At 43.3% G+C, this 12229-nt stretch overlaps 1 protein-coding gene across 2 annotated transcripts; it reads left to right on the top strand.

Annotated features, from left to right (window-relative positions):
• The first annotated feature begins 4723 nt into the window (after positions 1–4723).
• LOC119315186 (probable leucine-rich repeat receptor-like protein kinase At1g35710) lies at positions 4724–8789 on the top strand. 2 transcript variants are annotated; one of them, XM_037589868.1, is made up of 3 exons: positions 4724–5053; positions 6653–7765; positions 7855–8789. In XM_037589868.1, exons 1-3 carry the CDS (start codon positions 4948–4950, stop codon positions 8139–8141), a joined length of 1506 nt encoding a protein of 501 aa, XP_037445765.1. In that variant the 5' UTR covers positions 4724–4947; the 3' UTR covers positions 8142–8789. The 2 variants fall into 2 exon arrangements, with proteins under 2 accessions (XP_037445765.1, XP_037445757.1); XM_037589860.1 differs by having other exon boundaries at positions 4724–7765.
• The last annotated feature ends 3440 nt before the right edge of the window (positions 8790–12229 follow it).

Raw genomic sequence — 12229 nt, 5'->3', positions numbered from 1 at the left:
TGAACCTGCATGGTGCATGCTGCCGGGTCTTGCTGTGTCTTCAGCCATTTCTCTTGCCTGTCCTCCTTGGGCAGGTCTTGCCACGGGAGCACGTGGTAGCAGCACTTATCTTGCTAGATTCTGCGCCAACACTCAGTCCACTATTGCTGATGGCGTCGACATCACCCCTTGCCACCCCGATCTGCGCCCACTCTTACCGGATCTCACTTCTTAGCTCAACAGTTGCATACTTCGGCTACATTTCTCTTATTATGTACTCCCTTCATTCCCTTATACAAGGCTACAAACTCAGATTACAGGTACCAAGGTAAAATTTAATGACTGCTTTGCAAGACAACTTTATTTATGTTAATTGGGATCATTAATACATCTACATGCATGCAAAGAAGGAATGGGAAGGAGGTAGTGCACTATCATTATGACTACATGCATACAAGTATTAAATAAGTTGCTAGTACGAGAAAACATCATAAAATTTTGCCTTGATTACTGTTAGTGGCCTTGTATAGATGCAAAATGTATTTTACATAGTGGTCTTGTATAAGGGAATAGAGGGAGTACTATAAATTTCCAAAAAAAAATTCAAAAAATTTAAGAAAATGTTTACAAAATCAGTAATATTTTTTAATCCACAAACACTTTATTATTTATTAACAATTTTGAAAATTCTCGTTTTTAAATTTCAGAAATTTTTTGAAGTCCCAAATTTTTTAAAGTAGAAAAAAAGTAAAATAAAAAGAACAATCAAAACAATATATAAAACACTGGCCATCCGGATATGGGCCGGCCCAAAGAGTTATGCTGCATCTTCTCCCAAAGCGCAGAGCGCGGTATAGGAAGTCGCTACTGCATGGGCCGGCCCTGGCGGGGGATTTCCCTGTGTAAAATGTTTTTTTATCAGTTATAGGAGCCATTGGTGGGTCATTTATGAAATTTTGAAAACATATGTTCATGAAATCAATTTTTTTATGATTTTCAAAAAGTTTGTGTATTAAAAAATGTAAATTAAGAAAAAAATTGCCAAGTCAAAGAATGTTCACGAATGGAAAAATATCCTAAAATTTCAAAAACTGTCTGTGACTTGCAAACTAGCTTATTCATTCATAAAATGTTCGCTGATTCAAAAACTGATCATGCATTTCAAAACATGTTCGTTAAATCAAAATAATGTTCTTGAATTTTAAAAATTGTTCCACCTATTTCAAAAAAGGTCTTCATCGATTCTAGAAATGTTCACTAATTCAAGAAAATTGTTTCAAAAATATTCACAATTTTTTTAAAAAAGTTTGAAAATAGTATAAAGTGTTCATGAATTCAAAATATGTTCTTGATTTTAGAAAATGTTCAAAAATTTATAAAAGTGTTCATGAATTTGAAAAATGTTCATGATTTGAAATATGTTCACAACAAAGTAGACTAAATAAACGCATGAAGAGGACTATATGAAGCCTACTCGTCAACCACGTAGTATAAGATGGCACGCATGAAGAGGACTAGGTTAGCATCCTGCCCCATTTGGAAAACGGCGATGAACTTGTCACCTTCCTCACTAATGCATATGTAAGATAATTACTAAACTCAAGTTGTGGTAAACTATTTTAAACTCAAGTTGCATATTCAAGTTGTGATAATTAAAATCAAGAGTTAATTACACTCTTGATACATAAAGTTGCACGACAGGTACAAATTCATACACAAACTTGAAGAATGATTCAAAATGATCACTAGACTATCATTTTGGGTACAAATTGATACAAGATAATCCGAATCTGTTCAGGGGATGACACGTGGTTATCTTTTCTTACAAAGAGCTCCCTGTAAGTTATGTAATTTATAGTGTGTGGTCCTCAGCCTTTAAGATCCCCAAATTCATCGCCATGGTCACGTTCGCTGCTGCTGTCCCCTATTCAACCTGCACATGTTTTGGTACTCGATCACTAGTCTTTTGATTTCCGTCCTCCTACTCAACCTGTACATGTTTCGAATCAAGTTCATACATCGCTCTCCCTAAAAAAGAGGTTCATCCATGGCGTAGTACGTACGCATGAGAAAATAAATGATTGATTCATATAATGTTGCCAATGTGCATGCAGCTGCCTGATAACCCCCAAATCCCGCCGAACACGTGTGCGCGCAACTACAAGGTGCGAGACTCGCATGGTGGTGTTGCTGTGGAAATGTGGATCTGACCGACCGAGGCACCAGCCGGCCACCAAGAAACCGTCGTGGTTCGAGCCATATGTGCGCCCGGGGTTCATGGATATCGGGACATGTCCATGGTGCATGAGCTCCCCTACGACCACTTCATCTTGATCGAGAACCTCATGGTCATGGACCTAGCCCACGATCCCATCTCACACCCCTCGCACCGGCAAGCATGAGGACACGCAGCCGCTCGCATTCAACGTCACTGAGAGCGTCACCCGTGGCTTGACCGACCACTGATGGCCCATGCGCACGCCACAACTTCGTAGCTTGCTTCGCTTGAAGGCGCCCTGTGTCACTGTTGTTGGTGAACACGCTCGAGTATGTGGACAAAGACGAGAGGAGTGTTGTTGCTCGATGTGGTTCCTGTGCGTGGTCGCCACCATTGCACGGGCCATCATTTGATGCCGACGAGATGGACCTATAGCTCCGCGACGTTGCTTGACCAAAAAAAGGCAAGACGCGCGACCATGGCAGCGAGGCAGTGCCTACCGACGGTGTTGTAGGTCACCGGCTATGAGCTGAGACATGGCAGCATGTGGAGGAGGAACCATTGTCAATGGCGGCGTCGACGACTACTAGCTCGGCCCTGGTGTTGGAGTAGGCAACCTCGGTGTTGCCCGCTACCGCTGCCCGCCAACCCGCACACTCCAACCGCGTCGTGCTGCAACTCCCGCCAAGGTTCTCACTACACGGGAGCCACCCCTGCATGACTTGCTCGGTGCACATTCCATCGAACACGTCACGTGCATTCCAGGAAAGAGTATAATTCGTGTTCGCAATAGATGAAGTGTCTCGGAGTCTTTAGTAAAAGAAACAGTGCCACGTGTGAGCCCGTTAATGATTTTGTATCAATTTAAACCCGCAATTGAAGTTAAATTACCAATTTGTGTAATTTTCAAGTTTTTGTGAGAATCTGTACCCACCGTGCAAGTTTATGTATCGTAGGTGTAATCAACTCTAAAATCAAGTTATACATACTAATTAATCGATACACTACATATAACACTAATTAATCTTTTTTTGTGGGTCTAACACTAATTAATCAATCTAACTAATCTAACAACTAGGTACGGTGGCCAAATAAACTAAATTTAACTAGGTACTCAAATGATCTAAGGTATACACATTCATAGGATTGAGGGCGGTCGGATTGAATTCACCACACCTGTGGAGCAGATCGAGAGGAGGGCGGCTGGATTGAACTAACCGCTAATTAGACGTGTGCCAAAGGGGTGTGCTAGCGTCTGAACAAGACCTTCAAACAAGACTTGGGGTCCAGGATTTGTATTGACCAAAATTCAACACAGAAAGCTTTATTTACTTTTCAACAAGACTTGGGAATTTTTCCCACATTTAGTCGTTGCGTTGCACCACCAGCCTCTTTTGTAGCAGCTGAAAAGCGAACAAGGGAAACATTAGTACTATAGAGAATAGCTTGAGACAAGCTGCTTTCATTTCTTCATGGAATTGCAGTTACATGTTGCATGATGAAATTAACAAGAAATACCCATCAAATAAAAAATTATATATGTTTAACTCGGTGCATAAGTTGTAGATGGAGGATAACTGGGAAAGATATGAGTAGGTGCACGCGTTGAGCACCCTTCTATCCCTGTCTTCTATTGCTTTCTAGGAATAATTGCTGTGTCATTTTTCCAGTCACGAGGAAAGAAAAAAGAGGAAGAGATGGCGACACTGTGGAAAGATGGGAAAGGAAAAAAGGGGCAGAGATGGTTACAGCCTGAAGAATAGTCATCTAGCAGCAGCTTCCACTCAATTGTCATGTCTTGACTGACTGAGGGCCATCTGCTCTTCTTAGTAGGGGATGGCATGAGATGATATGGTACGAAAAAAAACCGGGTGACAGAAAACAGGAGAGCTAGCAATACCCCTTAATAATTCCTTTATCACAGAAGTAGATAGAATTTCACCTCAAAGTTCAACTCAGCTAGTGCAACAACTGACATGCAAAGAACATGTGTGATGTACTACCGTATTTGAACAGCTCCCTCTATATCACTGAAACAATGGGAAGGTGCATTCCATCCTTGAACGGATCTGCAGGGAACAAAACCAAGTTTTTGCAACTGGGAGCTGAGGCTAGAATACCAGGCCATGCATAATAGAGCTTCATCCAGCTTGGCAACCAACACGTACGACCAGATGAACAAGAAATACTAGGGAACAAATAACAGGAGATACCATCAAATAAATACTCAACCCCAATGTTAACTGGGAAATATATGATCAGTAGGCGTACTGTCCCTGCCTTCAATTGCTTTCTAGGAGTAATTATCGTGTCATTTTTTCCACGGGCATGATAGAAAAGAAATAAAGGAAGAGATGGCGACACCGAAGAATAGTCATCCTCTTTCTTGCAAGGGAGAAGAATAGTCATCAAGCAGAAGTTTCCACTCAACTGTTGAGTGCTGGATGAGTGCCGACCTCATAACAATGGACAGCACACTAGTTAAATATCGATAGTTGCAGTGTGCACAGAATGACATCCCCCAACTAACACAACATGCAAACACTACACAGCAAAATGACATCTTCCTCAACACCATTGTTGTACCTCTGCCTACTGCTGGTGTTGTGCCTTCTTCTCTTGGAAGAAGCACATGCGGCGCGGCATGGAGGGATCTCACTGAGGTCTCAACAAATGTCCCTCCTCCACTGGAAGGCTACACTTAGAAGCCCGCCACTGCTGATGAGCTCTTGGCAGGAAAACACCAGCCCATGCAACTGGACCGGCATCATGTGCACGGCTGTTCACCATGGCCGCCACATGCCCTGGGTGGTGACAATATCTCCATGCCGGATGCTGGCATCCATGGCCAGCTTGGTGAGCTCAACTTCTCGGCTCTTCCATTCCTTGCATATATCGACCTTCATAACAACAGTCTCCATGGTACACTACCTATCAATATCAGCTCCCTGTCAGCACTTTCCCAACTTAACCTTCACCACAACCAGCTCATAGGAGAAATTCCTTATGAGATTGGTGGGCTGCAAAGTCTCGTGTTGCTTGAGCTATCATTTAACAACCCCATAGGACATCTCCCTGCATCTCTTGGTAACCTAACAATGTTAGCTTATCTTGTTATTCACCAAAACATGGTATCAGGACCCATTCCGGAGGAGATTGGAAGCCTTGTCAACCTACAATTTCTACAGCTCAGCAACAGCACCTTAAGCGGCATGATACCAAAAACCCTTGGAAATCTGACCCAACTAAATACTTTATACCTATATGGTAATAAGTTTTCAGGACCTATACCCCAAGAACTAGGCAGGCTAGTTCATTTGCAAATTCTTCATCTTGCTGCAAATGAATTTTCAGGTCCAATTCCAATCTCTGTAACCAATCTCACTAAAATGAACCAACTTTTTCTATTTGAAAATCAAATCACAGGCTCCATCCCACAGGAAATTGGCAATCTCAATGTGTTGGACGAACTTCTTCTCTACAAAAACCAAATAACAGGTTCAATACCCCCACAACTAGGCAACCTCACTCTGCTAAATGAACTTTTTCTCTATAAAAATCAAATCACAGGCCCAATACCCTCAGAATTGGGCATCTTGCTGAATCTCCAGGACTTAGATTTGTCCGAAAATCAAATATCTAGCTCTATTCCTGACACCTTAGGAAATATTACCAAGCTAGTAATACTATCCCTCTTTCAAAATCGGATAACCGGTTCCATCCCCCAGGACATCGGTAATCTGATGAACCTTGAATATTTAGGCTTGTATCAGAACCGAATTTCAGGACCAATACCAAAAACTTTTGGAAAGTTGCAAAGCATCCAAAATCTACACATCTATGATAATAAACTATCAGGTTCTCTTCCTCAAGAATTTGGAGATCTCATAAACCTTGTTGAACTTGGGCTGGCCAACAACTCACTTTCAGGACCTTTACCCGCAAACATATGTTCAGGAGGCAGACTTCGATTTCTCCATGTCTATTCGAATATGTTCAATGGTTCAATTCCAAATAGTTTAAAGACATGTAAGAGTTTGGTTCGACTCCAACTTCAGGATAACCAACTGACAGGAGAAATATCTCAGCATTTTGGTGTGTATCCACAACTCATAGAAATGCGCTTGTCATCAAATAGACTCTTTGGGAAGATCCCAGCAAATCTATGTGCATGTACTCAACTAACAGTATTAACTCTAGGACACAATATGTTTACGGGTTCCATACCCCCAATCATTTCTAAATTGTCAAACCTAGCAGTACTAAGACTTGATTCTAATCATCTCAGCGGTGAAATTCCACTAGAAATCTGCACTTTAGCAAATCTATATATCTTGAACGTGTCATCGAACCAATTATTTGGATCCATACCAACACAAGTAGAAAAGCTACGCAATTTAGGATACCTTGATATATCTGGGAACAGACTGAGTGGATTAATACCTGATGAAATAGGGGCATGCATGAAACTGCAATCCTTGAAGATGAACAACAATAACTTCAGTGGGAGTTTGCCTGGTGAGATTGGAAATTTAGCAGACCTACAGATCATGTTAGATGTGAGCAAGAATAACCTCAGTGGTGTGTTGCCGCAACAACTTGGGAAGTTGGGGATGCTAGAATTTATGAACTTATCACATAATCAGTTCAACGGCAGCATTCCATCCTCCTTTGCAAGCATGTTGAGCCTTTCAACACTTGATGTGTCCTTCAACGATCTGGAAGGACCCATCCCAACAGGAAGGCTACTCCAAAATGCTGTAGTAAGTTGGTTTGTTCCCAATAAAGGTCTGTGCGGTAACCTCTCTGGCCTATCACCTTGTTATTCAACTCAAGTAGCTGGTCACCATAAACGGAAGGTATTTGGTTTGTTGACAATTGTTCTTGTGGTGGGTTTCGCCATTGTTGTTGGGATTGTTGTCATAATAATGCTTACTTGTAAGAAGAGAAAACCACAAGAAAGTGTTACCGTTGAAGCAAGGGACCTATTCTCTGTGTGGAATTTTGATGGAAGATTAGCATTTGACGACATTGTAAGGGCAACAGAAGACTTCGATGATAAGTACATCATTGGAACGGGAGGATATGGAAAAGTATATAAGGCACAACTCCAAGATGGTCAGCTAGTTGCTGTGAAGAAGCTTCATCGGACCGAAGAGGAGTTGGACAACGAAAGAAGGTTTCATAGTGAAATGGAAATCTTATCACAGATCCGACAACGGAGCATTGTCAAAATGTATGGATTTTGCTCCCATCCAGAATACAAATTTCTTGTCTACGACTACATTCAGCAGGGCAGCCTCCATGGGACACTGGAAAATGAAGAGCGAGCAAAAGAATTGGATTGGCAGAACAGAATTGCTCTTGCAAATGACGTGGCTCAAGCAATATCTTATTTACACCACGAGTGCAGTCCACCTATAATCCACCGAGATATCACGAGCAACAATATCTTACTTGATACAACCTTCAAGGCCTTTGTCTCGGATTTCGGCACAACGAGGATTCTTAAGCCCGATTCATCAAACTGGAGTGCACTGGCAGGAACATATGGCTACATAGCCCCTGGTATGTACTAGTATAACCTTTCTTCTCACCTCAGAAGCATTTATCTCCATCCATTTTTTTCCTAATTCTAATGTTTTGATCTTGTGTAGAACTGTCGTACACATCTGTTGTGACAGAGAAGTGTGATGTCTATAGCTTTGGTGTGGTCGTGCTAGAGCTAGTGATGGGAAAACATCCAAGGGATCTCTTAGATGGTAGTTTGACAAGCGGGGAAGAAGCTATGCTGGTGAAAGATATTCTAGACCAACGGCCGACGACACCAACAACAACAGAAGAGAATAGCTTGGCTCTGCTCATCAAGCTGGCATTTTCTTGTGTCGAATCTTCTCCACAAACAAGGCCAACCATGCGGGAGGCATACCAAACACTCATTTAGTGACCCTCTTCTAGCTCCTGCCCCGTGCCTTTTAGCTTACTTACATTACAGCAAGGTATGCATGTTGATATATGATCTGAATTCTAGTGAGAAGCCAGGGTCTATCTAAGCGGAAGCCGATTTAGGTTTCCATTTTGCCTCAAGCACTCATATGCCACCTATATATGTTGAAGTCTGTAATCCCGTCGTCTTGTCTCATCCGTTTTATTTATAGCAAAAATAAAAATTGTTCCATGCAGCGTGAGCCTGTTCACGACATGGCCGGATTAGTACCTGCATGTTGTTACAATTGCCTCGGACGATGGCACGAGTACCGGCCGTAGTGGCTTAGAACTTGAGGCATGGTCAAGGGACATGGGATGGCACGTCCGTGAAGCTTGGTCATGGCGCAAGATTAGGATCTTTTCTGCTAGTAAATTGAGCTAATTAGCTATTTGAATAAAGAGGAGAACAAAGCAGAAAAGCTGCAACATTTTGCGCAGCACAAATATCCCGAGTGTTCACTGATTCCTTCTCCCTCCCATTTCTACTCCAACAATATGTACCTCGGGATGATTTCATGACTCATTATAAGTCTATATGTTTGTAGATACAGTAAAAGATCGCCGTAGTGTGCCCGTGGTTTTTCTCGCAAGGGTTTTCCACGTAAAAAAATCTAGATATTTTTCTATTTGTTTACTTGCCAATTTCTAACATGCATGAATATAATTAGTTTGGCTGGTTAAAGGTATGCAGTCTCTATGTTTATATTTGTTTAGACGTAATACCCACATGTGACACTTTCTTTCGGCTGTTTTCTGCAAGGCTACTTGGAACGGTGTACGATATCATGTAGTCCCCATATAGTGTTCTCTGGGAATGAAAGTAAAATACCTTGGACAAAGCGTAAACAATCATAATGATCAAATGAATGTAAACACACAAAGCTAGATGCATAAAAAGGAAAATTACCACAGGATTTATGGTGGCCTGTAGGGCAGGAGTATGAAGTCCTTGTCCGTACGATGGAGCATTTGTAACCAGAATATTACTACTTCACTTAATTTCAAGCATTGGTTTTTGAGGATGGGACCATAGACAGTCCTAGTTCAGAAAGAGGTTGCTGCAACTGGAATAGTCACCATAGGCAGTCCTCCTGCTCCAACAGACGAAAGAAAGCAGAGCAAACTACTGGTTATTAGTATATGCTGAACAGAGGTTCCAAAGCTCAAGATTCCAATTTAAAACAAACAAACAGAGTAAATTACTCTACTGGCTGATAAGTGTAGAAAATCAGGCATGAAAAAGGTTTGCATGATCAATTTATCGCATGTCTGGCATGTTTGCCATGAAAAAGGTTGGCATGTTCACCCTCTATTTGTTTCTTCTACATTTGTTTGGAAGAATTTGCAATCTTATTCATCAGTGGTGACCGGTTGACAACATTGATGTCATTCAAAGATCCAGGCATTCGAAAGAATGCATGCCAAATCCAAGTCTCCTGATCGGCCACCGCTTCAAGGATTATAGTGGAACCCTTTTTTTTGGCCGTGGAATTGCCCATGCCATGCCTTTGGACAATTCTTCCAACTCCAATGCATGTAATCTATTGAGCCAAGCATGTCAGGAAAGCCGCGAGATTTGTTCATCGCCAATAGCCTTGCGGCGTCTTCAGCATTGGGAGATCTCAAATACTCCTCGCCAAACACTTGCACAATTCCCACTGCAAAGCGCTTGACACACATGATGGCTTGGCTCTCAGCCATAGCCAAGTGATCATCAGCTAGATCAGCCGGGATACCGTATGCCAAAATACGCAAAGCGGCTGTCACCTTCAAAAAGGTTCTATGCCCGAGCTCTCCGGCGGCATTCCTCCTTTGCTGAAAAAACCGGTCATGGCTCGCTAGTTTCTCTGCAATGCGCCTGAACAAGTCGGTGCTCATCCTAAACCGGCGACGAAAATACGACTCCGGGTATGTGGGATTCTCCACGAAATAGTTCTTCATCAATCTGTTATGGGCATCAATCTTATCTCTCCAAATTTTCTCCCGACCCATAACCGAACCACCGTGCTTCGGTTTTTTATTGATATGCACAACTATGATCATTGCAAGATCCTCCTCCTCTTCCATATCAAATTCTTCTTCGGAAGAATCATACGATGAACTCATCTACAATGTTCAATACTATACTATAAAAACTACAATTCGAACATGCACCAAATTCATGAAGTTTGAGCAATACGTACCTTGTAGGCGTTTTGTCGAACACCTTGCGAGCACGGCCGGATGGGGGTGGAAGTGGGAGAGCAAGCGCGCGAGAGTCCAGCGCGGGAGCGGACGCAGCAAATAAGCGGCGCGCGATTGCGTTTCGGCCAGCGCGCTGAACTGCATATGCCCCGCGCGCTGTTTTTGCGCGCCCGCTGGAGCAACTACACCGGTTGCGCGCGCGCTAAAACGCCCACTTTTACGGCGCGGCGCTAGTTTGGCGCGGCTGTTGGAGATGCTCTAAGGGCCAGGAACATGACGATAAAAATTCGTCAGGGTAATAGTAGTCAATTTATAAGCAAGCAGCCATGGGCAGGGAAGATGTATCCTCCCTTTTTAAGATGCCTTCTGACACCTGAAGCTTCATCTAGCTCGTGGCAGGCAACAAAGAAATATGTAGAGGCAAGGGTCATGTTTAACTATATATAGTCTGTTGTCTCACTGCTACTGTTTTTTAATTAGTGTATACACCAAAGTTCAAGCCGTGCTAAAAACTTAACCAACAAAGTGTCTTACTGAAATTGCAAACAAACACGATAAGCTTCCAGGTAAACTGAAAACATGTTGTATAAACTGGAGAAAAACTAGATCCCTCAAAATTATAGCAAAACTGAGGAAGGATGCAGATTATGTGCTCCGAAACCAAACTTATTCGGATCCTTAATCATCCCACCCACTGCACATCCCTGTGCTCCAGCATTTGCCGTTTTCCCCTCATGATGATGTGAGCAGGACGACAAAATAGAAGCAAAAGGTGCTCACAGATCTAGAAATCACCAACAACCCAATGATTTATCCTCAAGACATACAACAAGGGAGCACCCGCTCCCTGCCGGCAAGAGCAGTGGCGGTGCCGGGATTCAAACCTTGTGATGTCAAGCTTTACTAATATATTTTTATACAATTTGAAATGAACCAGAAAGATCATACTTTGCTACATCTGACTCAGACCGCCACTTTTTCACGAATTTATCCATTTACTGACCCGACGACCGTACAAGAAAATGATAGTGCTAAGAAAAATGAGATCCAATTATTTATATTTTCTGGAAATATTGTTTTCATCTGTTTTGGATTTAACAAGATCCAATTTTCTTAATGAAGATTGAAGAGCAATCTATCATATCATAGTTCCTATACAGCTCGTAAGATAATAATTACTCCCTCTGTTCCGAAATAATTGTCGTCGGAGAAAACTAGTACAGTACATGTTTCGGCACGCTACGAGTTTTCTGCGTTTTCCACTTTTACCCTCGCGTCGGCACTCACTCGCTCCTCACTCGTTGCTCTCTCTTCTCCCTGTCGCCTCTCTCTTCTCGCCAACCTCGCCGGCAACCACCTCGCCCACCTCGCCGGACACCACCTTTTCCACCTCGCCCACCTTGCCGGCCACCATCTCTCCCCATCGCCGCCATCTTTCTCCCGCCTCCAATCGCACCCACAACACTCACACCCCACATCCGAGGTCAAAGCTTGGATTTTTGCTCGACGGCGAGCTTCTGGGCGACGGAGGCGTAGGATCTGCGTGCGCCACCGCTTGATCTGCGTGCACCTGCTCTGGATCTGGCGACGGAGGCGGTGGATGCGGTGGAGAGGCGAGCTTCTGGGCGACGGAGCGTTGTTGGTTGGCCAAGACGCACTTGACACAGTTGGTCGTTGCTGCCAGGAAGAAGAAGGGCAAAGGGGATGGCCGCCGACGCCGCGTACGCGAAGCTGGTGCTGCTCGCCTGCAACGGCGGTGGTGACGCCGTCTCACGCGGGGTCGCCGTCGGCCTCCCCAGGCACAACAGTAGGTACTCCCTCTCACCTCGCTGCCGTTCCCCTTTTCTTCCTGTTGTTAAG

The sequence above is a fragment of the Triticum dicoccoides genome, chromosome 1B, assembly GCF_002162155.2.
Source record: "Triticum dicoccoides isolate Atlit2015 ecotype Zavitan chromosome 1B, WEW_v2.0, whole genome shotgun sequence".
NCBI classification, from domain to species: domain Eukaryota; kingdom Viridiplantae; phylum Streptophyta; class Magnoliopsida; order Poales; family Poaceae; genus Triticum; species Triticum dicoccoides.
Note: the sequence above shows the minus strand (reverse complement) of the source record. Positions and strands in the feature narration are given on the sequence as shown.